The following is a 27,598-nucleotide window of genomic DNA, read 5'->3' as shown; positions in this document are numbered from 1 at the left end:
GCCCAGAAAGCTTCCCTGCAGGGCGTATTGTTCTGGAGTGTAGGAGGCACAGCTCTTCCTCGCTTCTGCCAGAAACAGCAAGATAAATGTAGTTAGGTCTTGGAACAAGTTGCAGCATGACACCGTGTCCCAGCAGCTATATACATGAAAGAAGGGAAGGAAAAGGAGTTTTGTTCCAGTGAGACAAAGGTTCATTTAGGAATCTCATTTTTCATTAGAGTAATTATTGTGAAGTCTGAGTTCAATTTCTGGTGGCACTTTTTTTTTTTCTTGAATAGAGTTATTTAGATTTCCTGAACCACAAAAGATTAATAACTTCACAATTTAGGTTTTTTTTCTGTAGAGTGAAAAAGTAGAATTAAAAATTATAAGATACACAGTAGAATTAAATTTTTGAACTGCAGCTTGGAAGTTTTTCACAGAGCACAAAGCATAAAAGAAGGATGGAATATTGCTTCATACTGTTCTGCAGATGATGGCAAATCATACTTGCTTTGTGAAGTCAAAATTTGTCTTATACCGTGCTTTCTTATTGGGAAGGAGTGTGTCTCACATCACATCTCCACTTCAATTACCATGAGTCGAATAGAAAGTGTTCTGTTATTCTTAGCACAGAAAACATGAAGATGTGAAATCCCTTTTGTTATCATGAGAGGATTAGAAGCCTGTTTCTGCATCATGACTGTTGTGCTCTTACCAGAGCTCAGGTTAGGAGAAGGGAGATTGTGGAAATAAAGTCTACTCTTGTAGAACTGTCCTTGCCAACAGAAGGTGATCCATCACTGACAATATACCAATAATATCAGAGGATAAAAGCAGTTCTGGAGCATCCTGCAATATACACACCGTTCTTTCCTGAGGGGACTTTGAGCAATCCTAGATAGAACTGAAGACATAACTGTATAGCCAACTGTGATACAAACCTCTCCCTGCTCAGCTTGCTTAAATAAATGACACTGACCTGCTCTGAATAAATCCTCTAGACCAGTAGCGGTTTTGTCTGTTGTAGTGCCAGCTCCTTCCACCATTCTATCTCAATATCGAGAGGAAAATTTCCCCACAAGGTGTTTAGACTCGTGCAGTTGGGCTGTCTTTTTCTCCCTGTTGTCCCCAGGCACTGGGGATGCCGAGGCAAGGGGGAGAACGTCAGACTTTCCATGGCTTTCTGTTGTAGATGGGCTTTGTTATTAAATCTTGCAGCCTGTATGGCACAGCACAATCCCTCAGGTTTAGTTCCTCAGCTCGTTTCCATGTTTGCTACCTCTCCAATCTATTACTTGAGTTAACAGACAGTGAGGAGTTAATATTTGGACATCCTTTGTCCAAAGTTTACAGGAAAATAATTGCTCATTCTGCTTTCAGCCTGATGTGAAGGTAAGGTTTGGTCCAGATGCTCTCAGTTTGCTGTTCCCCACTGCAGGTGCGAGTGAACCTCTTTAACACTGTGTGGATTCTTACCACTCTAATCTTCATACGCCGTCTGTACAAGCAATGTAAAATCACCACCTCCCTTTCCATGGAAATCAGAGACTCTGTGCACAGTTCCTCCCTAGCTAGAATCTTCCTACACTTCACAAAGATTTCCTCTGCCAGCTCTCAGCCACTCCAGCAGTCAGTTTATGCACCTTTACTAAGTCCCCTGTGCATTTGCTCCCTCCCCCCCCCCCTCCCCACATTTGCAGCTGAAATACCTCAGCATCCTGTATCTTCTGGGTTACTGTGTTGATGGATCAGTGTCCCCAGACATCCAGCACAGATGAAGAGTGTAGGGAACTGAGAGTCTCTTGTTTGTTTTGGTTAGCTCTAGCTTTGTCCTTTCAGGCTGGAGCAAGATCTGCTCTAAGGATTGAAGGACAAGGCAACACTAACAGAACGATTTTCTGGTTAGTGGAGCTGTCTGAAGAGTCGGCAGAAGGCCCCAAAGGAGAGCTATCAGAGCATTGATTACAGCCATCTTAAATGCTCCAGGCTGTTTGTGCTTAACACCGAGCTTGTTTTCACCTGACAATTAAGTGAGTTGGCCTGGTCTGGGTACAAGTGACTGAAACATGAAAAAACTCAGCTGAGTCGCTGTATATATTGCGCTCTATGCCAAAATAATGGCACCATTCAGAATCTAGCCCTCTTTTTCACCCATGGAAAAGCCAGATCCACCTTCAGTGTTATCTCAAGTTGAATTCATCGTGTGAGCAAACGAGACATGAGTAAAATTTAACCAAGGTAAAGATGCAGAAAAGGCAAATATTAACTATTCACTTTCCATAGCTATTTCCTCAACTTTTCTTAGGTAAAATGTAACCTTCCGGTTTCCCAGTCTCTGGTTGCTTTGCCTGGAAAAATCTGTACCAGTTTCCTACAGACAGACCTGCACGTCAGTCCCTGCCACTCACAGAAACGTACTGGGTCTGATGCAAAATGAGCTGGAATTTGTGGTGAATTTGCATTTAGTCATATTGCCGTGACTGTGCTGGTACCAGTAGCTGTTGCACAGATCCTGGACTGACCCCCCTCTCCTCTTTCTAGCGGCCGTTGTTTCTCAGGTTCTGATGAGCCTTGTTCCTTATTGTTACATCATTGCTATTTATTTCAGCAGCTCTGAACTGACGCCCCCTGAAGCCAGCAAGTTTAGCTATTGGCCTCACAAGGAATGTAATGGTACACTTGAATAGTATAAGTGTGTTCCGCATCCACTCTGCCAGCTCAGCCTACTTGCTTCCCCTCCTTGTTACGGAGTGGGGCGGTCTGACAGCTACTGGTTTGCCAAGAAACGTACACTTGTCCTAAATTCTCCCTGTACTTACTGATTTGTGGGGGTTTTGATGTTTTGGGGTTTTTTTTAATCCCTTATCTCAACTTGAATGAAAGATGTTACTAAAATTCTGGGAGATGGACCAAGTGTGTGCACGTGCACATTCACAGAGAAAGCATGAGAAGCCATGTGGCTTTCCTGACCCACTGAAATCACCACAAACTGAGCATGAAGATTTTAAAGCAAAAATCTTGTCCTGAATACAGCTGCTTAACTTTGTGCTTTATTTCATGAAGGAAGAGCAACACGCATTTGTCTACTATTGATATGGTGACGTCTAGTCACAGGTTGGTGAGGGAGGCAGTGACACTACAAACAAAATCTCATGAGATGTGCATGACTTGCTGTTAAATGTGACCTTGCCTAGTTTTGAAAATTACAGTTTTTCTACCAACTGTTCCAATGAGACAGATGGAAAATGGAAACACACAATTCAAAAAGAAAAATATATCAAGGCAATTTGCTGAATTAGTCTTATTCTATTTCCTTAACACTTGGTACTGGCTTACAGTGGGCAATCAGAAACTTTTGGTTCCCTACTCAACTGCTATAAATAGTATTTGTAGTCATCTCCAAGAATCTCTCAAAGAATGCCTTCTTCATGCCAACTTCTGGCTGCATCAGCACTACATCTTTCAGCACTACGGTAGCAGGTTTTGCTATAAAAACGTGCCTGTCAACACTAAAGAGGGAGTCTAGACTTCAGCTGTAGACAGCTGGTAAAGAAGAAAAATGCCTAGAAATTAACGGGAAGCAGGGACAGTGTGGCAGCATCTCTTGACTGTATGAAGTTGCTCTTGGCTTTTACCCAGGGAGGACACCTGCTCCGTGTCTGTGCTGTGGCCCACTGGTCAGCCCCAGCCAGGTACGCACAGCACAGGCTATCTTTGGACACTACACGTACTCCACAAGTCCTACACTACTTCTTGGGAGTCTTTGTGTCTTCTGTTTGCGCTCCTTCTGATTTCGCCAACTCAGCCTGTACTTAGAATCCTGTCCCCTTGGGAGAAACTCCAGCTAAAAATATCCCACATGAAGAGGGAACTACTGCTAGTCAGTCTGCCTAGGCTTCTGTCCCACCCAGCTTTTGTTCCACTTCCTTGGGGTTAGGGAAAATGTGAAGATCTTTTCTAAGATGGCTCTGAAGTAAGCAGGCCTGTCTAGCAGACTGGGGAAAAGACGACAAAGGGGGGTAGAGGTGGTGCTGGATCATGAGGTAATGGTTTATACATGCAATAAGAGCCACCCTTCACCACAGGATTGCCTGGTTTTGTGGGAGGCTGCACTGCAAGGGCACATTAAGGCCTACTTGGCCCTGAGATTTCCTTCCTGGCATCCTGACTATACACCCTCCAAGGCCAAAACAGCACCAATTGGTTCCAAGGACAGTGGTGGGGATCCAGTATCAGGAGTATATAGATGCCAGCACTAGATACAGGAGAAAAAAAGAGGAAGGAAAATCGGTTTGTGGGTTTGAAATAAGGGGAGATGGAAGCAAACTGAAATGCCAGAGGGAAGAACATAGCATAGGCAATTGTGCAGGCTGAGATGAGATGAACAGGCATCAGAAGAAAGCAAAAGACATGAGAGACTTCAGATCAGTGCTGAGATGAGCAGCAGGGAATATTCTTAGCAAGGAGCATGAGAAAATTGAACACAGACGGCAAGGTGTAAACAAGCAGGCAGACCCGAGAATCTGTGAGGGCAGAATGGAGAAAAACCTTAAAATACAGAAAGGGGAAGAAGTTGAAAAGTATATGAACAAATATCTAAAATAACAATGCTTTCCAAATCAGAAATAATAGTTTGTTTATCTTGATGTTAGAAAGCTATACATAAACTAAGCAAAGGCAGTGTGAGAACAATTTTATTTAGTATTTTGGTGACACAATGATACACGTGACCATAAAAGTTAGCTCGCTGAACAACAGCATACATTCTAAATGGGTGCTACTAAATTTGAGTAACTTCACAGATTATATGAGGCATTATGTGACCCACAGCTAGATATTGGTGGTCCCCTGACAGACATGAGCAGTGTGAATGGATGTTGCATTAGTAGCCAATGCATAGTTAAAGCTTTTGGAAGAGTACAAAATTGCAAAAGCGGTTGTTATTAAAATACAAATCGGTGATCCTTGCATTAGAGTAACTATTCGATTGTAGGTTACATCCTTTATATATGTTTTTTAATAACAATACTTACAAAGGTACAAGGAAAACTGTCTTGCTAGCATTTGATCTAACGTAGATCTCCATATGAAAATGCTGAGTGTCTTATAAAGCTTTTCACAGGTATAGGCTAAGTTCTGGGATATCACAAACTTGTACATAATTCAGAAAAACACCTGAGGTTACTCCTTGTGTATGTAACAGAAAGCTTTTTTTAGCTCTACAACAGAAAATATATGCCATACGAAGCCAGAGACTTTAAACAGGTATATTACTACCATGTGCGGTTACAGAGCAGTACTTTTAGGCTTGATTCAGGTTTTTCAAATCAGCAGCGAAGCTTCTACTTAAGATCAGGGCTGTGCCGTTAACCCAGCTCTTCCCAATGTCAGTATGAGTTCTGCTGCTGCTGTCAGCATGACCTCAGCATGACCACACCTGGCCATCGATCGGAAGGCCCAGTGCAAATCGTTACTGGCTTAGGTCTCAGCAGGGGTACTTTGCTGTGTAGCATTTCACCCTAATTTTTCTAGCTCTACTAATACTTTATTTAGTACTAGGCTGAACACAGCCAGTCACACGAGGTACTCTCGCTTCTGATGGATTTCATATGTAATTGAAGGTGATCTGCAGCTCCAAAGAAGCGCCCAACACTCTTGAAAATCAGGCATTTTCAATAGGGTTGTTTGCTTTTTAGAGAAACACATGCAGCTTTGTGTACAGAAACATTAGCCAGAGGTTCAAGGCCATGTGATTTTTACTTTAAAAATACAGTTTGGGGGATTTTCTTTTTAATTTTACGTCCTTTCCCTCACAAAAATGTTAAAAGTACTTTTTCTTCAGTTAATGGGTGCATTAATTAGGACATGTAATGTTAGTTTTCCGAGACCTTGTTCCAAGCAAATTGTACTAAAAGCACATAGTTGATTTTTGGATAAACCATTTAACTCAGCCTAACAGAATGCCTAGGGAGCAGGGGTGTATTTGCTGTACCCTTCACTTGAGGCTTGCAGCATGGAAGTTTTATATTAAAACCCCTGAATTCTCACTTTTAAATACCTGGGCCCATGTGGATTTTACTGGACATACCTATGTGCCTAGGGACAGGAATATTAATTCTTTACTAAAGAAATACAAATTTCAGCTACACCTTTATAAAATTTTCTAATTAAAATATCTATTTTGTTCATGAATATGCTAGCGAACAGATTAGCATACGGTTTGTATCACCCTTGCCATTTGGTGACATATCAAATATGATCTTTTAAAACTTAACAAAAAGGTACTATATTAGGACATTCTCATCTAAAACATGAATTTTACTTTCAAATGTGCTTATAAGTCTTTTTAGTCATTTATGTAAACACTTTGGAATGCTAAAGGCAAGACTTTACATGGTTATTTTACCCAAAATCATTTGAACATTTATTATTGAGGCATCAATGTACATCTCAGCGGTCACAACACAGGAGCTGCCATGTGCCTATGGCAGCTTCCAATAAGGTGAATTCAGAGGCAGGCTGCACTATTCTGAGCAACCCTTTTTTTTTTTTTTTTTTTAAATAAGAGATTTCCCTTTGGGATGTGGAGTCACTGAAGGCAAATTTGGAGTTAAGGCATAGTGCATGGAGACATGGGAAGGACTGTGCAAACAGTTCATGGAGATGCTCCAACCAGTCAGTGGATAAAAAGCACTTTAAAGTGGCGACTTCTCTGAACAAGCTAGAAAAGAAAATGCTTACTTTCAAATTGTGTATGTTTTACAATGTAATATATTAAGTTGTTGCCCTGGCTCTCCTTCTAGAATTAAAAAGAGGACTGAATTATACCATGCGCAGTTTTCCTTCCTGCTCTTGTAACTTGTAATATCGGCTATTTTCCAAAAAGGTCACCAGAACAAACTATAACATATTTAAGTCTAAAAAGAGAAGGAGAGGGAGGGATTATCTTTAGATGCAAGGTTTGTTGCTCAGATGTTTGCTGACAGCTGATTTTCATTGGCTGCTTTTTCTGCTTGCAGTCTTTGGACAGCCTGATCGAGCAGATCCATAGAATCTCTAAGCGTAACATTCAAGGTAAATGGCTTAGGTTTAATGGTCAACCCATAGGTAAAATCCATTTTGGGGTCCTCATTTGGATTAGCAGTAAAATTGCACTGGTGCACCAGTATGGAGGTAAAGAGAAACAGCTGCACCTTGGATAACTCCTCTCCAATACACCGACGTTTTCCCAATGAGAAAATCATCACACTACTAGTAAGATCTTTATTGATGAATCCATTCTCATCCAGGAATCTTGTTGGATCAAAATCCTCTGGGTTGGACCATTTTGCTGGATCATGATTCACTGACCACTGATTAACAAAAATCACTGTGTCCTTGGGGATGAGGTAGCCCATTATGAAGGTGTTGGTGGTGGTGGCGTGCGGGATAGTAACAGGCACAAAGCTGCTGAAACGCATGGATTCATACAGGAAAGCCATGATGTAGGGCAAGTGAGGCTGATCATCAGCACAGGGCAGGCGGTCTCTTCCAACAATCCTGTCCACTTCTTCTTGCATTTTAGCCTGCACATTCGGATACCTGTCATTTGAAGTAAGATGTATGTATGTACATCACGCTTTTGAAAGATTTTCTTAAAAATAATGCTCGCTGTAAGCGTTTCTCACAAAACCTTACCCCTGCCCTACATAATGCAGTTTCAGCAAAGTTTAAATATATTGCAGGAACATGTAGACCTTGATGGAAAACTTCATGAGAGAAAAATCTATACTTCCCATGCAATAATGGTGTCATTTTAGATATGCTCAGTTTTCACTTTAGTATCCCATGTAACTGATTCCCAGCATAAAAAATGAAACTAACTTAAAATCTGGTGAAACGGAATACTCTGATCCAATTCTGAAAATTTATTCTAGAAGTAAAATTGCTTGTCTGTTCTAAATAATGGGCTTTCCGCAGGAATAAGAACTTGGTTTTCCAGCTCTGTGTGATTTTTAAAAGTTAGCATGGACTTCGGTATCACTAGACACACTGTATACGTATGAAAGTCTGCAGGCTTTTAAACTGGAAAAAATCCCTGCTAATAATTGTCAAAATAACTTTATGCACATCCCGCTCTTAGTTTACACATAGTTTTTCTAATTAATATCAAAATATGTTTTCTTTATAATGTATTTTAAGATGACTGTCTCGAAATCTGGATAGTTTGGAAGACTACACAGTAACCAAATGATCGAAAAACTAATAAATTTTGCTTATTTTCTTCTCCTTGTCTAAAAACGCGCATTCCCCCCCGGTGCCTTTATTTGCTTTAAATACTCAAGTTTGGCTTCTCTGTCCTCGCCTGTTGCTCCTACAGCAGATCTACGTGTCGAATGCTGAGCAAATGTGAGAAACGGGGAGAGGTTATGTGAACACTGGGCAATACCCTTCGCTCTGAGCATTAAATATTTGCCCGTTTTTCAGGAGGCGGCTGAGCAGGGAGTGTTTGCGTGAGCCTACAGGTTGTGCAGATGATGACAGAAAAAGCCGGGACAGGCACGAAAATCAGCGTTATGCCGCCTTCTGCTAAACCACTGCCCCTAGCTGAGATTTCCCCCCTCGCAGAGCTGGTGCCAGGGCACGGCGCAGGAAGGGGTGCGCTCGCCCTGCCGGCCGCCCCGGGGGTCTGCCTTTCCCGCAGTCCCGCCGTGGCGACAGCGGCACACGCTACTGGGAAATGGACATAATAGCGGGTTTGTAAACCGGTGCGCGGACTCTTTATCTCGCCTAAGCAGTTGTTATCCTGTTCCTATGGTCTCCTTGGTCTTGATCTGGTAAAAGCTGTTACTTTCGCGTTTTATTCGGCTGCCTTTTTGCCAGCCTCCCTTAACGAACCACTGCCCGGCCGCCGGAGCAGGGTTTGGGGCTTTTTTTATCCTTTCTTATGTTTTCCTGGCAGGTTTCCTAGAGCTCCCGTGTTAGTCAAGGGGAAGCCACTGAGGTGCCCCGGCACCACCGGGCTGGCCGGTCCCTCGAACCCCCGCCCCGGCGGCGCCGCTCCCCCGGCTCCGCCCGCACCGGGCGGTGCAGGCGCTGGTTCGGGCCGGCTTCCACCACCGAGGGAGCTTTTCCCCTGGGCGACTCTGCCCGCGCAGGCCACGGGGATCCCCCCACCCCCGCCACCCTCCCAAGGCCGGCGCTCGCTCCGCGCCGGCTCTCGCGCCCCTCCCCAGGGCAGGTGGGGCACCCCGGTCACCCGCCCCGCCGGCACCGACCTGATGAGGAAGATGAGGAGCCACTGCAGGGCGGTGGAGAGGGTGTCCTGGCTGGCGCCGAAGATGTCGGTGACGGTGGCGGGCACGTGCTCGAGCTGCAGCCGCGGCTGCTCCCGCTGCAGGCGGATGAAGGCGTCCATCATGTCGCGGGGGGCGGCCCCCGGGCGCAGGCTGCGCTGGTGCTGCAGGAACTTGCCGCGGACGAAGCCGTAGAAGTCGCGGTTGAGGTCGCGGAAAGCGCGGTAGGCGGCGCGGACGGGGCTGGGGAAGCGTTGGAGCCAGGGCAGCGCGTCCACCAGGCTGCCGGCGCCCACCGCCCGCCCGAACTGCTCGTTGCGCCCCACCAGGCGCAGGAACTCGCCGTCGCCGTGGCTGTAGCGGCGGCCGAAGCACAGGGCGCTCATCACGTTGGCCACGGCCACCACCAGGACGCGGGACGGGTCGAGGAAGGCGCCGCCGGCGCTGCCGCGCACCAGCAGCGCCACCAGCGCCCGCGCCTCGCCCAGCAGGTGCCGCTCCAGCAGGCGGCGGGTGGCGGGGCTGCCGGTGGAGAAGGCGCGCACCGTGGCGTGCGCCGCCCGGCGGCGCAGCTTCCACAGCTCCGAGTATCCGCCGAAGGCCAGGCTGCGCCCGCCCGACACCAGGCGGAAGGAGGGGAAGGGCGGGCGGCCGGCGAAGGCAGCCCCCTGGCGGACGAGGGCCTGGCGGATGGCGCGCTCCCCGTTCAGCACCACCACGGGCCAGCGCCCCAGGCGCAGCTGGAAGACGGCGCCGTAGGTGCTGGCCAGGCGGGCGAAGGAGAGGTGCGGGGCGCTGCCCAGCTGCGCCGCGTTGCCGATCAAGGGCCAGGGGAAGGGGCCCGGCGGAGCCCGGCGCTGGCCCTGCCGCCGCCGCCGCTGCCGCTGCAGGAGGAGCTTGCCCAGGTGGATGGCGGCGAGCAGGCAGAGGAGGAGCAGGAGGGAGCTTTGCAAGGGGGGTATGCCGCGCAGGGCTTCCCCGAGCCTCTCGAGGGCCATGCTGCAAGGGAGAGGGAAAAGGGTCAGCGGGCGGCGGCCCCGCGGAAAGGCCGGGCAGGCGAGGGGACGGGGAGCCGTCGGCAGCCGGCTCGGCGTTCCCAGCCGGGGTGCGTCATTGCTATGAGCTCCTCGTGTGCCGAAAGCCCGCCGGGATCCTGCGCGAAAAACGGGGGATAACCGAACCGATAGCCAATTGGCAAGCGCTCGACAAGGGGTCAAAATCATATCGGGCGGCGGGGCCGCTGCTTTCTCCCCCCACCCCCCCCCCGGCAGGGAAGGTTTGCGGCGGGGGGCCCAGGAGGTCACGGCCGAGATAGGCGGGAAGGGAGGCAGGAGGATGCTCTAGCCTGACGAGGCTCCGCAGATGCTGGCAGCCGCCGTGCGCCAAAGACAGGTTCACCCCGGCGCTGCACGTCGCTCCTGCCGCCCAAAGAGCCCCTGCGGAAAACGGGCTCCCCGCTCCGCCGTCGGAGCTCCCCGCTGCTCCGGAGAGGAAACCTCCGCGCACGGACGCGGAGCCCCCACCGTCCCGAGCCCGTCCCTCCCTGCACCTTCGTGCCCGTCGCGGCAGCGCAGGCTGGCGGCCGGCGGCCCCGGGGACGGGCTATGGAGGGTTCCTGAGGTCCTGTCGCGGCAGATCTGACTGGCCCTGCTTCCCACCCCCGTGCCCGGGGACCACCCGCTCCTACCGTTTGCTCCAGCCTTTCTGAAGCGGCGAGGGAAGAAGGGGTGAAACAGACAGGCTGCCTCGGGCGCCTGTAGCGGAACTGACCTGTTGCACGCTGCTTCCATCCGAGACCTCGGGGAGGATGGAGAGGAGCCGGTCAGCCGGCGGCGGCTCTAACGGGCAGCCCCCGGAGGAGAGCGGCGACGGCGGCTTTCAGATCCCAGCCTCTGGGAAACTCATTAGGAGCCCCAGTTGCTGTCACCCGGGGCTTGGCAGGTCATGTGCAGGCAAATGCCAGTTGCACCCGATCCCAGCGCAGGGTTATCACCTTCCCAGCGCTGTAACCCTTCGGAACTCGCCCCGCTGGCGGCCACCTGCCCGGTGCAGCCCCGCGGAGCGGGGGCGAGGGGGCTGCTGCCGCCGGCTGGGCTGTGGGGGCAGGACGGGGCCACCCCAGCCCGCTGCAGGGAGTGAAGGCGAGCGGCTCAGAGGGCGCGGGGAGGACGGCCCGCTGCCCCCAGGTGGAGCCGGAGCCGGAGCCGGAGCAGCCGCCTCTGGGCGCCTGGCATCGGTACTCGCGGCTTTAAATCCGCCGGCACCCGCGGTGCGCGGCGCGGTGCGGGCGTGCCGCCGTTAGCCCCGCTGACAAATCGCCGTTGCCTTGGCCCTTCCCCTGGCTTGAGGGGTCGCAGCTATTTGCCAGCTGCCCTTGGGCTCTCGCCAAGCGGAGCCGCGGAGGCTTTTATGGTCGGGGCCAAAAGTTTTCGCGGAGGAGGTGCCGGGAGGGGAGCGGAGTGGCGGGCGGGCTCGCAGCCCTCTCTGCCGGGAGGCGACGTCTCGCCTGCATCTTGGGGGCTGAGGGAGCCGGAGAGCTTCCCCTCCTCCGCCTGTCGCCTCCCCGTTGCGTGCGGAGTTTGCATTGCGTGAGCCGGGGCTGGAAAGCCTCCAGCCATCTCCTCCGCGGGCCCCTGCCCCTCCTCGCAATACCTGACGCCGGCTCAGGGGGGAAGGAGGCAGGGAAGCGCCGGGCAGCTCGCACCCCGGCCGGCTCCGCTGCCCTCCACCTCGCCCCCGCCCCGCGCTCCCTTCTCGCCCGGCGAAGAACAACACTTTGTTGTTCTTCAGTCTGGCACCTCCGCTCGCCCCGGGAGGGCAGGCGAGGGGCGTGCGGGTGCGGCGCTCCAAACCCCCCTCGGGCTTTCCGGAGTCCCGGGTGAACCGGCGCTGCAAAAGCCCCAGGCATTAAGGAAACCGTTCCTCAGTCAGCCCAGCTCAGGGTGTGAACCCAGGCCTGGCCAGGCTGCTGCTTCTGTCTTTGCTGAGAAGCTCAATCCTGGCTGCTGTCACTGTCCCGGGCTCTTCCAGTCAGCGATACTACCTCTTCCTCAGACTGGCATCAGCCATCTCTCTCTCTGTGCCTCAGAGCGCACTGTACTTCTTCCTGCCGTTGCCAAGTGACACTGACAGTGTCAAAACCACTTTTTCCAAGTGGTGACAGAAAAAGTGAGCTTCCCTCTTCCCAGCCCCATCTGTGGGGTGGACTGGAAGAATCCTGCAGTCCAGCCCAGCACATGGCCCAGCTTCAAAGAGGAGCAAAGGTAGACCCACCACCATGGCATAAGGTTAGGGCAAGCTTGGAGAGAGACTAGGTGGTTTGATCTCTCCATCACCATCAGAAGGGTGAAACCAAATTTCACATGCTGTAACCACTCAGCTGTGGCGAAGTGGCCTGTCCTACCCTGATGGCCACCCTTCCCTCCTTCATTGGTCACGTGTCAAAGAAGAGATACAGGCTTCTCCTTGCAAAAAGTGTTCTGGTACTGGATCTGGGTGGTAAGGACTCACTTGGATCGGTTACCTGAGCTCTGGATTAGAGCGCTGGGCATTTGCCATTGCCAGCAGGTAAATTTGCCTTTTTCCTGATGACTGTGGTAATCAGTTGCCTAAAACCCAGGCATTACAGCTCTCATCAGTAAGTCCCTAAATCCCTTCTTCGATGCAGCACTTAGGCTAGTTGTATTGCAGTCAAAGTGAGAGATTGCCATTTACTTGGGAGCTAGCAGAACAGATTCCATTCCAGCTCCCATGTAAATCTGAATTTATAAAGGCAGTGTCCTTAAGTTGGCCAAACTCTTGTTGCAATAGGCAAGAGGAAGAACACCTCAGCCTGGGACTGCCGGAGGTGACTGTGCCATTTCTTACCCCTGCTGCAAGTGGCCCTGCACCCACCTCACTGTTTCTCACCTGTTCAGTGAGTGAGCGTGAGTCCGACATTTTGCATCCTGCTGACATTTTTCTCAGCGCCATACTGCAAGTGGAGTTGCTTCCTGGCTGCTAGCAGGCAGTACAGAGGAAGGAACACATTTCCTCACGTGAGCTGCAGGTTCACTGTTTAAGGCATGAGCCCAGGAATTACAAGTCCTGGTACATATTTTTTATGCTTTAAGAAAACATGAATTTATTAAATTTTTTTTCACTTCTTTCTGGTCTTCAGTTGTTCTGTTGCTATTAGACAGGAGAGAAAGAAAAAATCTGTTTTAGATGTTTTGTTCTGTTGTGGTAGTACCAGTTGGTTCCCCTGTACTACATGCTGTACAACCAGGGTATTTACAGGCTTGGCTTACTAATGCTTCTGTTACAGCCTAAGTATTATTTTGACTGTATGCAATGAATGTTCACCCAGTTTTCTAGGCTCTGATTCTATGTGTCATTGAATAGTCCTTGACAATCAAGCATAGTTTGGGTGAAACATTTTATCTCACCAATGAATCCATGTGGTACAAAATGCAGGCCATGGATGATCAAGCCCTTGGTCTGTGTTATGTTTCACAAACTGCCCTCCTGCCTACCTCTTTGCTTACTCTTCTGACTTCTTTTGTTTCTGGAAGCATAGAAGTTCAGAATTTCTCTCAGATAATGCATGTTTGTTGTTTCCCCAGTTCTGGAGACTTAGTTCAGACACAGGTCCTACTGAAGCCAGTCCCAGTTTCCTCAGTCAAAGTTAGTTTTGTTTTGCATTGAAGACTGAATCACTGAAAATGTACGCCACCTAAAGTGAATTATTTCTGAGGCCTAGAAAACCCTGCTTGATGTAAGATGTGAAAGACAAAGGAGTTGAAGGGGCAGAAGGGGGTAGGTTAGGGATTAAGGGAAAGGAATTCAGGCCTAATCTGTTAAAAATCCTGATTGATTTGACAGTAATGCCAGACGCAGGGGGCTGGCAGAGTCTGTGGGGACATCAGTACCTCTGGGACTCTGAATGAAAGTGCTTTATATATGTGGACAAAAGTCCTTGCTGTGGAAGTAAGAGTTTGATAAAGAAGGAGGAATTACACAACCTGGAGAGTCTTCACCTGCCCTTTAAGAGGAAATTTTTTATCTCTCTGCCACAGTCCTTCCTTTTCCAATAAAACCTCTTAACTGCTAAGAGATTTTTTACAAGTGTTAAGAATTACTTACCTAAATAAGGGTTTACAGACTCAGTTCTCAGTTTTTCTTCTAGCTATGGCAGCCGTTGGCTTCCCTTTTGGATGCTGGCAAGGTGCTCATAAATTCTTATGAGCAGCAACTGGAATTTCTCAAGGACTTGACCTTGTCCCTTTTTCTTTCCTTACCTCTTGCTTTTGCAGCTTTCCATGGAGAGCCCTCCCACACTGGGTTTCTCTGTCTCTTTCCCATACCTGGGACTATGTATCTTTTCCTCCTCTCTTAATTTTACAAACTCTCAAGGTGGATTATATGACAGTTGAGCAATGTTTTATCCTGGGATTGCTTCAGTACAGAGCTTGTACAAATTGTTTACAGTTTATAGAGTGATCCAAGCCATTCTTCACTAAATAATGCCTTGGAAATACTGTTTCTGATTGTCTGTTTCTGAGTGTTGCACAATACTATATAAGATGAAGAAACAAGTAGCTAACTGTAAAACACAAATCACTTGGAAACTTAAACAAATGCAATATCCTATTGTTTGAGGCTGCTTAATATTGTACAGGCGTTCTTATGTACCTCTGGAGTTTGACTCTAGTCTCAGTAGTACTGCTGTAAGTCAGGAAAATCACCATTAAATCAATCAGATCACAATCAGAGTTAGAACCTGTAAGCCTCCACGTTTACAACAGCTTGCTCAGATTATGTTTACACTGCAATCCAGCACGATGCGGAGTTACCACTACGGTTCAAGTAGTTTCAGATCCAGGAGCAGAAGATCTGCACCAGCCACTCAGTCCAAACACAGTGCCGCCCCAGGGCAGCCAGCTCCGCAGCCACGATCTGTGCTTGCTGCTCTGCATCATATGGCTGTGCCTTCTTACTCAGCCTTATCCACACGATACTGAGCTGCTCAGTGCTAAAACTAACCTGAGACTGGGGCACCACAAGTGTGGATGGTAATGAGACCATGTCTGATGCAGGTTCCTGGTTTTGCTTGGTTTGGCAGCTTTCCTGTCATGCTGAGCATGAGATGTAAGCAAAATACAAGGAGCCACATCCTCAGTGCTACCCAGAGTGCCAGGCATGCATAAGAGCCACCGGCAGCTCCACAATTCAGGGTTAGTTATTTAGGTCACTCACTGTGGCCTAAAATAAAATGTGTGGTACGCTTTTTAGAGCCTATACATTTGTGGTTGCATATCACATTCTTAAACTTCATTAACTTAAAGAATCACGATATCATAGTATCATTAAGGTTGGAAAAGACTTCTAAGATCGTCGAGTCCAACCATTGACCTAATACCACCATGCTCACTAAACCATGTTCCAAAGTGCCACATCTACACATCTTTTGCACATCTGCAGCGACGGTGACTCCACCACCTCCCTGAGCAGCCTGTTCCGATGTTTGACCACTCTTTCAGCAAAGAAATTTTTCCTCATGTCCAATCTAAACCTTCCCTGGTGCAACTTGAAGCCATTTCCTCTTGTCCTGTCGCTTGTTACTGGGGAGAAGAGACCAACCCCACCTCACTACACCCTCCTTCCAGGTAGCTGTAGAGCCATAAGGTCTCCCCTCAGCCTCCTCTTCTCCAGACTAAACACCCCCAGGTCCCTCAGCCGCTCCTCACCAGACCTGTTCTCCAGACCCTTCACCAGCTCCGCTGCCCTTCTCTGGACACGCTCCAGCACCTCCATGTCCTTCTTGCAGCGAGGGGCCCAAAACTGCCCAGGGGGTTTGAGGGGCGGCCTCACCAGTGCCCAGTCCAGGGGCACGATCCCCTCCCTGCTCCTGCTGGCCACACCATGGCTGACACAGGCCAGGATGCTGTTGGCAGATTTCTTTGGACTTTCACTTTTCCTTGCATTCACACTGACTTCTCTGCTTACATTTTCAATTCTCCCTTGCTATTGAAAAGCCTAAATTGGGCTCTTAATTCTGAGCCCGGTTCCCCAGCTGCTGCGGGAAGGCAAGAAACCTCCCAGTACTTGCTGCAGCTCAGCTCAGTGCTAGCCTGAATTGTAGCCTCTCCATCTGTTTGCATTTTCCATGTTATTTGCATATTAAAGGCGTACCTTGTGGTCTGCTTCCACACAGGTAACACACAGGTATGGTTACAGAAAGGAGGACATAGCATTGTACTTAATTCAGGCATCAAACTTGATCATGAGACTGGTTTAATTTTGCATTGCCGAATTCCTACAATATTTCTTTCCAAAGTTTGCTGTCTTTTCTTGACAGTATTAGATGGAACCACATAGGTAAGTCTTTCTTGAGAGGAAAACACAGAGCTGATCCCTTTGTGGCTACCACTTGAGAAGCCTTTTTTCACTGCCTTCTGCTATGAGGCAAAAGAGCAAAATCTATTTACACACTGTTGGGCACTCATCTGTGGCATTTTTGTGTGTCTTTGTATTTATACTGTACAAATGCTCTTTATTACAAATGCTCTGAAAGAAGTACTCTAAAGAATACAGACGGAGTGACTGGGAAAGTTTACACACTGCTCAAGATGTGCATTGCTGTATCTGTCCTCAATATGCGATGTGTGGGCAAACTGCTGTGCCTGCTCACTCTCCTCTTTAGCAAAGGAGCTCCCTGGGGCATCTGGCAGCTTTGCATCCTTGCACTGCTTCTGAGGCTTGTGGAACCAAGAGCTGTGCTGCCAAGGTCTATCTTTTTCTTGAAGTATAGAAACCTTATAGCCTGTATGATGTGCTAGGTCCCTCCAAAGCTTAGAAATTATAACATTGCTTAGGGCCAATATTGTTAACATGTTAACAAGCAGTAATACAGTATTTCTCATTTGTTTTCCAGGCTTTGTTGGGTGTTGTATTAGTAGTGGTGATGCAAAGTTTGTAGTGTTTATTAGATGGTGTTTATTAGATGCAAAGTGTAGAGTTTATTAACTCTAATATTTTAGTATTTGCTATTTTAGAAAATGCCAGTGCACTTGTATGCTGAGCGTGGTGATGGATGCTAGCTCAAAACGGCCCTGGCCTACAGCTGAAAGCAAAGTCTACTTCACTCACAGGCAGAAGTGTATTCTGTAGGGGTGAGTGTTTCAAAGATTTACCTGGGAAGTTCTACAAGTCTTTATTATAGATGTGCAAAATATGATTTTTCAGAGTTTGGAAATTTGTCCAAATTTGAGTGAATTGTCAGGGGAAGGGCAGAAGGCACAAATGTGGGAGAAAAGACATTACCCAGATGGATATGAAATGGATTCAACTGGGTTTGGACTGAACATTTCTAATAATTACAATGTAAAACATGGATTTTTTGGGGGATAGAAAATTTCAGACCAGATGATTAAAGCTGGACAACGTTGTAAGTAATGGAGGACCTGGAATTTCCAGCTAAGGGAACTCTGTGCAAGTAGACACCATGACTTCTGCACAGAGAGAGAAGATAGTGAAGCACACATGGAATGAAGGAACTTAGAGTTCTTAGGTGAGAAATGGGTTTTCCTATCTTGTGTCATAGGTGTCCTAGCCATTGACTAGCCCAGCCTGTGAATGTTCAGCTCACCAGTTCCCAAGGAGTAATTTCCCATGATACAAATATGTGTCTTCTGGGTTCTTCGGTTTGTATTGGGTGTATACCATTCTTTGGTGCCTTGACAGCAGAACAACTTGTCAGAACGTTAAAATAGGCAGCGCAGTTTGAAGAACAATCCAAGTTGAATTTCAGAATTCTGCTTCCTTCCGAAAATAAACTTGGTTTTGTAGTGAGGGATACAGGTCTGATCTAGGTAAGGGAGTTGCACAGAGCTGTGAGCATTACTTTGTCCCCTGCTATGATACCGCCAATCTTGCTGCTTAAGGGTGTTCTTGGACTGGGCTGCAAACATCTAAGAGTACTCAGAAGGTGATGCCAGGTGTTTAGTATAGTATGTGTACATATCATAGAATCATAGAACCATTTAGGTTAGAAAAGACCTTTAAGATCATCAAGTCCAACCATTAACCTAGCACTGACAAGGATATATATATACTTTCTCTTTTGGAGTCAAACTAGGACTGTTGCTGAAGCGTAAAGTCAAGTGCAAAAGTCAGGTCTTGGCTACCTGTGCTCATCTGGTGTTTCCAGGGGGCTGGCAGTGTGTGCCTCCCTTTTCTGACCTTCAGTTCTAGCTTCTCAAAAGCCTGTTCTGCTTACCTGCACATTCAAGTGGATATACCAAACTCAGTTGCACTGTTAAGCATGGACTCCATAGAGTCTGAGGTGATTTCTTGTCCAAAAGATTGAAATTTTATAATGCGAAGTTTTCAGTGCTTTTTAAAAAAATATTATCCTTAGTACTGCCCCTTTCAGGTTCTCAGGTGCTCTGAGAGAGGAGGTGCTGCTAGGTGCAAACTGATTGTCGAGATGGCAGCTGAACCACGCAGGAACACAATAATTTGTGCATCATGAGGGCTTTCCCTCGGTTTTAATCATGAAGAGACAGGCCTTTAGCTGGGATTTCCCAAAGAAGATTCATGTCACAGACTGAAGCAATTTCACGTCAGTCAGGGAGTTGCTTGTAAATGTCACCCCTTAGATAGCTCTGCACAAATGAGCCAGGGATCATGCTCACCCTCCTTCTCCCTTCCATTACTGCAGGTCAATAAAATGTTGAATAGTATTTGTGAAGAAGCTGCAGAGTGATAGATTTTCCACCAGAAAGAGTGGTTCTGGCTACGTTTGCTTTACTGAAGTATCCCATCAGATGGTAATGCATGAATTCAAACCAAGACTTTGAGTGATTTGGCTACTGAAGCTCAGCTGAGGAAACATTTGCACATCCCTCTGCAGCAGGGTGTTCTTGGCTTCCTCTGCTCTGACGTGCAAGGGTTTGGTGTATTTGCCTCCAGCAGTAACTGCATTTCAGTGGTAAATGAAATGACTCAAATAGTAGGGACTGGGATGTATGCAGGTGATACTCTAGCCTATTAAATTATTCATGCTCTTCCCTGGGGTATGGGAAATGGGAGTTGTTTATTTGCACATTTTTTAATTTGAAGAAAGACTTGGAGAAAGTATATTCAAACCAGAGGGATAAGGGAAACTCCCTTTGTGGTGTCTGTGGTCAATGATGGAAAATTGAGCTTACGAGATTTTTACAGCATTCCATGTAAGGGCTGCAATCTTGATCAGGACAGTTGACTTCTCTTGTAAGACAAATAATAAAGATTTCCTCTAGCCTCAGTAAATAAGTCGGGGAGAGAAAATACTCTTGACACATACAGATTGCTCCTGGCGTTTGGAAGCAAACCCAAGGAAGTGTCTGTTTCTGAGCCATTCAGGTCTTCTAACCTTCAGCAATGGCAGATCAAAGACCATGTGAGAAACAGACTGCAGGTGCCAGTCAGGGCAGGTTTCATCTTGTCACAGCACTCTGGGAAGAGGCATTTGCTGATGTCTGTTCATCTCATGGCACGCCAAGGGAGAAAGACAGAAAAAATTGCCATAAATTCTTCCCTTTCCCAAGCAGCCCACACCCAGGCTCAGGGTGGCTGCACGAAAGCTTGCTGGCTGCCTCTGGAAGGGAGAGCAGTGCAGGAGCCTGTGCCCACCCTAGGGCAGCCGGGCAGATCTGGGCTTACCCTGTGGGGTGCTGGCTCTGTCAGGGAATAGGGGATGAAGCAGCTGCAGAAGCAGCATCCCACTGGAGGTGTACACTCATGGCAAAGGTGAAAGCAGCGGTAGCTGAGACCATGAGAGCAAAGGTCTCCCAAGGAAGACAGCCCGAAGTCCGTCTTGGCTGCTGTCCTCTCCCATAGAAACGCACTCACCCTGCAGTCAAGGATGAGGTGCGGCAAGTGAGGAAGAGGTAGCAGCAGTGGAGGTAAGAGGGTGCTTCACCAGATGCAGGGGGAAGGCAGGATTAGGCACAGCTTGGGGCGCTGTGGGGGATGGCTTTGGCCAAAAGCCAGGTTTGCCCGTGTCTGTCTTTTGAGGTGCAAATGGCATGCAAGCAGGCTCCTCTCTGTGGCTTCCCTGTGAAGATAAATAACCTGATCCCCCGGTTATTATCCCCCTGCTCTCCTCCCCTTCCCCCTGACTGACTTTGATTATTGTAACTTTACATGCTCTTTTAATTTGCGTGCAGGCAAGTACAAAGGCACAACCGGATATACCTGTTATTTGCCAATGACCTGAAAGAGTGTAGTTTATATTAAGCCTTGGGTTATGGTAAGGTTTGCACGCGATTCCTCAATATACATGCTGCAGGCACTGATGGATGGAGGTGATGGAGGGTGGAGGAAAGTTTTAAAGTGACAGAACCTGATTTGGTTCCTACTTAATCCACCAGTTATGTAAAGGCCATCTTGCAATTTTACGTAGAGCCCAAGTCTTGCCCTTTCTTTAGGCGAGGAATGTGTGATCATGTTATCTAGGCTGTAGTTTGTTCATGGCTGCTCCTGCGCCTGATCTCATGAAAGCTTTATGAAAATTAGGCAAAAAGGCAGGTAGGATATTTACACCTCCCTGTTTGTACATACCCTGGCATGGCAGAGAGAAGATTGGAGGTGGAGGAAGAAGCTACAAATGAGGTGATTCGTGGCAACCGAGTCAGCGCTGAGTGTGCAGGGATGCAGCACTACTGAGGCATGGGGGCCTGTGATGGAGAGGGGATCCACATTTTGTTGCATGGGTCTCTGCCTCCTACACTGCTTGGAGAGTTCATTTGAGCTAGCCTCCCTTAGCCAGATTGAAAGAATATCCACCAGTCATGGGTCTTCTGGTCCTGCAGGAGAGGAAGAGAGAGTAGTTAGTCTGTTAGTTACAGCAGAAGACTGCAAGGAGACGTGGGGTCCAGTGCCGAGGCCACACGCTGACTTGCTCAACCTTGAAAGGAACCACAGAGAAAGCCTAGTGACATTTCTTTAAAAAATCATTTCAGTGATTCCACATCAAATTATCTAGGTCTTCAAGCAGAAAGGAAGTGCTTTTATCTGCCAGGCAAGTAAACTAACCTTGAGGTCTGAAACTTGAGTGTTTTTATTTCTGGTATGAGTCTTAACCCAGTGTTAAAGTCTTTACCAAAGGAATTAATTATACATTTTGTTTGGAAGTTCAGGAAAGGGAAAGGATCTTGTTCATTCTCAGAACCTCCTCTTATCTCCAGGGAAGTGAAAACAACATGAGTTAAATGCAGTTTTATGAGACTTACGGGACAGACTTTGCTACCCACACTTCCCTCAGAAACAGTGGGATAAGGTACAGAGAGTCAAGTGCTACTCTTACAAATGAGGACACCACAAAATGATAAAATAACAGAAGACAAGGTGGACCTATTGTTACAAGAGTGCCGTGTAAGTTTATGTTTCTGGACATAATGACATTTAATCTTTTCTGTGCCTCAGCTTCCCCGTAAAATTTGGAGTGATAATAGTATGTGGATCTGCCCAGTATCCGTTTCACTGTTCTTTAGCTTGTTAAGATAGACCTTGCACAGCCAGCATCCAGGAAAATGATGTTTAAATTTGCAGGATAGCGATTGAAAGACTGAGATTTTACTCTTGTTTTTAAGTGAAACAAATCAACATTACCTTCCATCTTCACAAACCCATAGTACAGCAGGCAGCCTGCTTGTGAAAGGCATTTATCTGAAGCACCCTTGAAAATAAATCCTTTTGCTTTTCTCCTTTCTGCTCTGCTATTTCTTGCTTCCTGATTGCAACCCTGCAGCTTATCTGACCTTTTGAGGAATTGGTTTTGTTTAAAAAACTCTTCTTTTCCTTATTAGTTTACTGTTTACCGTCATGTTTTTCAGTTCTAAGCATCCAAAATACACAACACTTTTGCATATCTTCACTGTTATTCTTCCCCACTTGTCTTGATACTTTCACTGAGTGGAGAAAACTCAGATCTGATAGCAGCTTCTCAGAGGTTGTGAACTCTTAAACGGTCTTCCTCTGGTCAGTATTATTTCTGAAAGCTAAAATGTATGTGCAGGCTTGTTCTGAGGAAGAAAGGCTTCCATTTTTTTATTTTATTTTTTTTTTTTTTAAAAAAAAAAGAATCATCACATATAGCACTCCATAGCCTGATTTTTAAATAAGTTTAGCAGAATTATCTAATGTTGCTATAAGTACTGATGCACAAAACAAATCCTTAAAAGTGTTGTGCACTCAAAAACCTGAAAGAGTGTAAAACTGTCTGCTCCAGCCCTGGAATAAAACATTTACAACAGCAAACCCTGTTGTGGCAGGGTTAAACAGTCAGGAAGGGGTTACAAGCTGCCTGCTTGTCACTTGATTCAGCAGGGGTTTAGATGAAGATGTGTGCCCTTTTTCTGGCATGGAAAGCCTGGGAGCCCCTGCAGCTGGCTTTGGATGAGGGAATAGCTTTGCTTTGTATTACTTTGTGAATTTGATGTTTAGATAATAAACTGTATCCTGGAGCGAAAGCTGAAGAAGACTTGGGTATTTCTGTGCCTTGACCTTTCCCTTTCCCCTGGGCAAGAAAGCCCACCAGCGTGCAGGCTGTGAAAGTGCATGTGACAAGCATAGTACACTATTTTCCTTTTCCTTTATTAAAGTAATCCTGGGCTACGTTATCAAAAGAGAAGTGCGAGGAGGCAGATATGAAGAAGCTGTAAAGAAGCAGCAGGACCGTGTTTCCTTTGTACAGGCAAGAGAAAGTCCTACTGAAGAAACTGGGTTTTGGTAAAAGCGGAGCGATTGAGATTGGTTCACGATAGCTTATACTCAGCATTTGCAAAGCTCATGTCACAAAGTGGTGGCTGCTGGAGCATGAGGTATTTCTTCTGTCTACTGCAGATTTTGAATTCCCAGATAGGAAACCTGACATTAGATCAGGAGGACAAAACAGCTACCGTGACCTTCAGCTAGATAAGGATCACAGAAATGGATGCCAAGTCTGAAGCAGTGCACATGTAAAATGTGGTGGCAGTAACAGTCTGCCGCAGTGTTATTTACTATTGCTGTTTCTGTAGCGGGCAGAGCTCTGCCTGCATGGCACTTCCTACTGTTAAGGTAGAGTGAAGGGGGAAGCCACTTCCCGAAGGAGTGTGTAGTCCAGGTGTGAGAGAGGAGAGAGATGCAGATAACCTCGGTAGGTGTGATTGAGCAACCATTTCAGCACACGAACAGCTTCACTGTTTATAGCGCTTGTGGAAAAAGTGATGGTGCCAATCTTGTATTCAGTATTTTTGCACAGCAGATTTCTTAAAAGGCTGAGAAAATAAAAGTGCTGAAAAACATTGATAAACTCAACATTTGCTAAATTATCCCTTTGGCTTAAGCAGCATACCTTTCCTTAAGTTATTCCAACCAAGAGAAATGATGGGCCATTTGATGTAAGTCAGTATTTCTACAGTGATTTAAATTAGAGAGGAAGGCTTCATCGGGCTGCGAGTACAAGAAACAGGCTTAGTATCCCAGGTGATTTGGGTATAGTACAGGGAAGACTGGACATCAACAAGATGAAGCAATGAAAATGCAGAGGATTAGATGTAAATGACATTGGTTCATGCTATCTGTCTAATAGCCAGTATTTTCAGTGCTCATGCCCGTAAGTGGCAACCTTGCCTGAGGAGGCAGCCTCTGCACAACCATCAGGGAGGCTGGTGTCATGATAGATCACAAATTAAACAGAAAGTGTGTTGTAAAAGGCAGATGTCAATCTGCAATGGACAAGACGCAGAGTAATATGTAAGACATGGTGATGACTATTAGTCTCTTCCTGCTCTGATGAAGTCACAGCAGGGGAACCATGTTGAATTTAATTTAAACACTGTTTTCAAGAGACATGTGGACAGACTGGAGGGAGATAAGAGCAGAGCAGCAAGAACTATAGCAAAGTTTAAGAGATGGAAACTCTTTGGCTTGCTTAGGCTGATCAGGACTTCAGTATTTAGGTGGATGTCTTAAAAAGTAATGAGGACTGAGGCTTTTTTCTAGCTCTGATAGATGTATACTCAAAACTTACCCAATCATTACACAAGATTTAAACACTAGGAAAAACTTTGTACCAAGACAACAGAGCAATGGAAAAGTCTACCCGTTGTAGGTTTAGAAGTTAGAAATTTTTTTCTTTGTTGTCATTGGCATACACGTGGTTTTACCTTGTTTTGATGGGGGGTGAATGGGTTTAACTGTGGCCCATTTCAGGATTGTTGTGGCCCTGAGATGGCTTTGCCGAGCAGAGATGATGGTGGCCCTGGTGCACTTTTGTGCACTCAAGCGCACTTTTACCAAGCAGTGCAGGTGAAAGGCAGCCAGAGAGCTGCCTGCTCTGTGCTAGCCCATACTCCTCTCCTCTCCTCTCCTCTCCTCTCCTCTCCTCTCCTCTCCTCTCCTCTCCTCTCCTCTCCTCTCCTCTCCTCTCCTCTCCTCTCCTCTCCTCTCCTCTCCTCTCCTCTCCTCTCCTCTCCTCTCCTCTCCTCTCCTCTCCTCTCCTCTCCTCTCCTCTCCTCTCCTCTCCTCTCCTCTCCTCTCCTCTCCTCTCCTCTCCTCTCCTCTCCTCTCCTCTCCTCTCCTCTCCTCTCCTCTCCTCTCCTCTCCTCTCCTCTCCTCTCCTCTCCTCTCCTCTCCTCTCCTCTCCTCTCCTCTCCTCTCCTCTCCTCTCCTCTCCTCTCCTCTCCTCTCCATTTTAGATCTGTATTCCAAGTATACTTGCCTTGTGGTGTTGTATTAGTGACTTGTAGACTGGCTTGTTCTGTATGAGGTCAGCTAAAATTATTATTTCACCAGGTAAGCATGTGGATTCTGTTTACTAAGTCCACATCGGGCATGTTAAAATGGGTTGTTTACTCTAGTTTTAATGTATGCCTCCTTGACATATTTTGCTCAACAGCATCCTTGTTAAATACTGCAGGATTATTTTTGGGTGGGGTCTTCACTATTTGCTCTTGATTTAAGATCTAGGCAGCTGCCCAGATTATACAGTGAAACAGTTTGTAATCTGGAGTAAGTAGTTCTGTCAATCAATTGTAACAAGCTATGGAAGAACGGTTTAAGTCTAAGTAGTTAGTTACCTCTAAATTCCAGCCAGCATCTGAAATAGATCACCTGCGGACACAGATGTATTTGCATAAATGTACACAGATCATAGTGATAATAATGTGAATAACATTTTTTGGTGAGGTAATCGCAGACCCTTTTGCAATCACTCCTAAGCATAGCAGTAGAGCACACTTGTGAGGTTGGTAATTATTAAAATTCCATTTTAGAAAGGAAAACACTGAAACAACATGATTAGGGACTTTCCAGAGGCCGTCCCTGACATTTTTCACTTGCTTGGCAGTAAAATAAAACTTAATTACTTCTGTTCCTTTACATTATCTACAGAGTTATTTTCCTTTTTTATACTTTTGCCTGGCATTAGCTGTTATACCTAGTATCTTTTTACATTCAAGCAGACCCTTGCTAAGTCTTCCCACTGATGGATAACTTTTGATGGATATTTTCCATCTTACTAAGGAAATGGGAGGAAAACACCAAGCATCTTCTATACCAGGAGAAATAAATGCACTCACTTCTGCTGTTTCCCAATGTTTGTTTTGACAAGCCAGACCTGTATTAAAATCAGCTAGGCACTCACTTCCATCTTAATGCCAAGTGATGAAGCTGACTGATGACACTGGCTCACCCTACTTGAAACATTTTCCTGGAGCCTCTTATAAATTCTTTTGGGAAATCCAGTAACAAAACACAGGTTTAAGATGCCAAATGTGGTACAGAAATACTTGTGGCAAAAAATAGTCAACTCCGCATACGGTCAGGGAGTGCATCTTTTATTACATCTGTTAGGCATCACCTGGGACGAACAGCTCCACCTCCGCTGTGGACGTGGTCGTGCCCTGACTCACGGGAGAAGAAACACATGCCCCGCTCATGTGCAGAGACCTGGAGCCACAGCCTTGGCTACGGGTGCGCCACTCACAGCACCAGCAACGCATGTGTGAGCATCCGGAGGACACAGAGCTTCCCACCGTGACCCATTGTTCCTTGGCTTTGTGTCTCCACCCCCGAGGTGGAGCGGCCTAGGAGGTCAAGCAGCCAGAAACTGCAGCTGGAAATTGCAGAGAGGGAGTACAGAGCTGCAGCCATGGAGGACTGAGGAGGATCTCCAGGGACAACACAGCCAACCCTGCTGCTGCCAAGCCTGGATCGAGTATGCCTATAACACTTCCAATGGATATGTATCTGAGCTTTCCTGAAAACCCTTCCCAGTGGAGATCCCACTTTATCCGCTGACAGTATGTCTGGGGCTTTCTTGCCCTTTCCCAAATACCACACTTGAGGTTTCCTTCTTGCGGTTCAGACACATTACTTTTTGTCCATCAGGGATCCGGAGAACGGGTTCTTGTGTCTGCAGCCTTTTATATATTTGAAGTCTGATGTGGTGTCTCCCCTCGGTCTTCTCTAGATGGAGCCCCCCCACCTCCTTGTAGATTATAGCTCCTAGACGTATGGCGATTCTTGTTAATTTTTTTTCCAGGTGCCTTGCTATTGCTCTGTGTTATTCTTAAAGCCAGAGACTAAAACTGGACAGTGTGTCCAGAAGAGCATGAGTGAGTAGAACAAAAATAGGTTGTTTTTTTTTAAGGTAAATCTTGTGGTGCACAACCCCAGGATTGCTATTTGTATTGTCTTGTGGCTCTCTTTTCAGAGTGGGAAGAAATTATGTGTCCTGTAGCAAGATCTTGTGACGTAATGAAAAACGTTGAACAAATGGAATATGAAGGGGTTATAATAGTTAAATATGTGGATGTGTAGCTACCTTTGAATTTCATTGCTTTTATCAGTTTATTATCATAACAGTGTTGTGATAATTAAGAGCATTTCCTGTTCCCATGGGAATGACACAGGGTCTTAGTGTCCCTAGGAGCAGTTATCTCTGCTTTAGTAGGAGCTATTTTTATGATTTGCTTAGAAAACACTTTCTTTATTCTTGACTTCTCATCTCCAAGCTAGTCTGTTTTGATGCTCAAAAAAAGACAGCAGTGTGTGAGTATTTGGGTAGAGTACACAGGTAGGACCATCTTCTTTGTAAAGTTACGTTTATTTCCTTCAGTAACTGTCCTTGTCATCTGTTCAGAAACTATCTCCAGAGGCTGTGGAACTAAGACATTTCAGTGGAATACGTTTTTTTCACTTAAAGTATCTGCTCTGTTTTGTACAGAAAACAGAAAGAGGGCAATTATGAAAACTGGGCAAATATGCGACACCCTAACGCAAAGATCAATTCCTACTAGGACAAATTTCCTCTCTGAAGTTGATAGAAG

General features: G+C 46.8%; 1 protein-coding gene across 1 annotated transcript; it reads right to left on the bottom strand.

The window, feature by feature from the left end:
- Nucleotides 1–6,950: 6,950 nt before the first annotated feature.
- Nucleotides 6,951–11,047, bottom strand: CYP1B1 (cytochrome P450 family 1 subfamily B member 1). The gene is made up of 3 exons (XM_086461848.1): nucleotides 11,028–11,047; nucleotides 9,240–10,256; nucleotides 6,951–7,563 (listed from the first exon to the last, which is right to left on the bottom strand). The coding sequence occupies exons 1-3, from the start codon at nucleotides 11,045–11,047 to the stop codon at nucleotides 6,951–6,953; spliced, it is 1,650 nt and encodes a 549-aa protein (XP_086317974.1).
- Nucleotides 11,048–27,598: the final 16,551 nt, after the last annotated feature.

Source organism: Leptosomus discolor, chromosome 2, assembly GCF_034619465.1.
Source record: "Leptosomus discolor isolate bLepDis1 chromosome 2, bLepDis1.hap2, whole genome shotgun sequence".
NCBI lineage: Eukaryota > Metazoa > Chordata > Aves > Leptosomiformes > Leptosomidae > Leptosomus > Leptosomus discolor.
This window is presented reverse-complemented; position numbering and strand designations above follow the sequence as displayed.

Excerpts from the sequence above, each read along its gene's own strand:
- CYP1B1 (XM_086461848.1), bottom strand. The coding sequence starts at position 11,047 with ATGGAAGCAGCGTGCAACAG. Across the intron at positions 10,257-11,027 it reads ATGGAAGCAGCGTGCAACAG|CATGGCCCTCGAGAGGCTCG; the intron begins GTCAGTTCCGCT and ends TCTCCCTTGCAG. Across the intron at positions 7,564-9,239 it reads CTCCTCATCTTCCTCATCAG|GTATCCGAATGTGCAGGCTA; the intron begins GTCGGTGCCGGC and ends TTCAAATGACAG.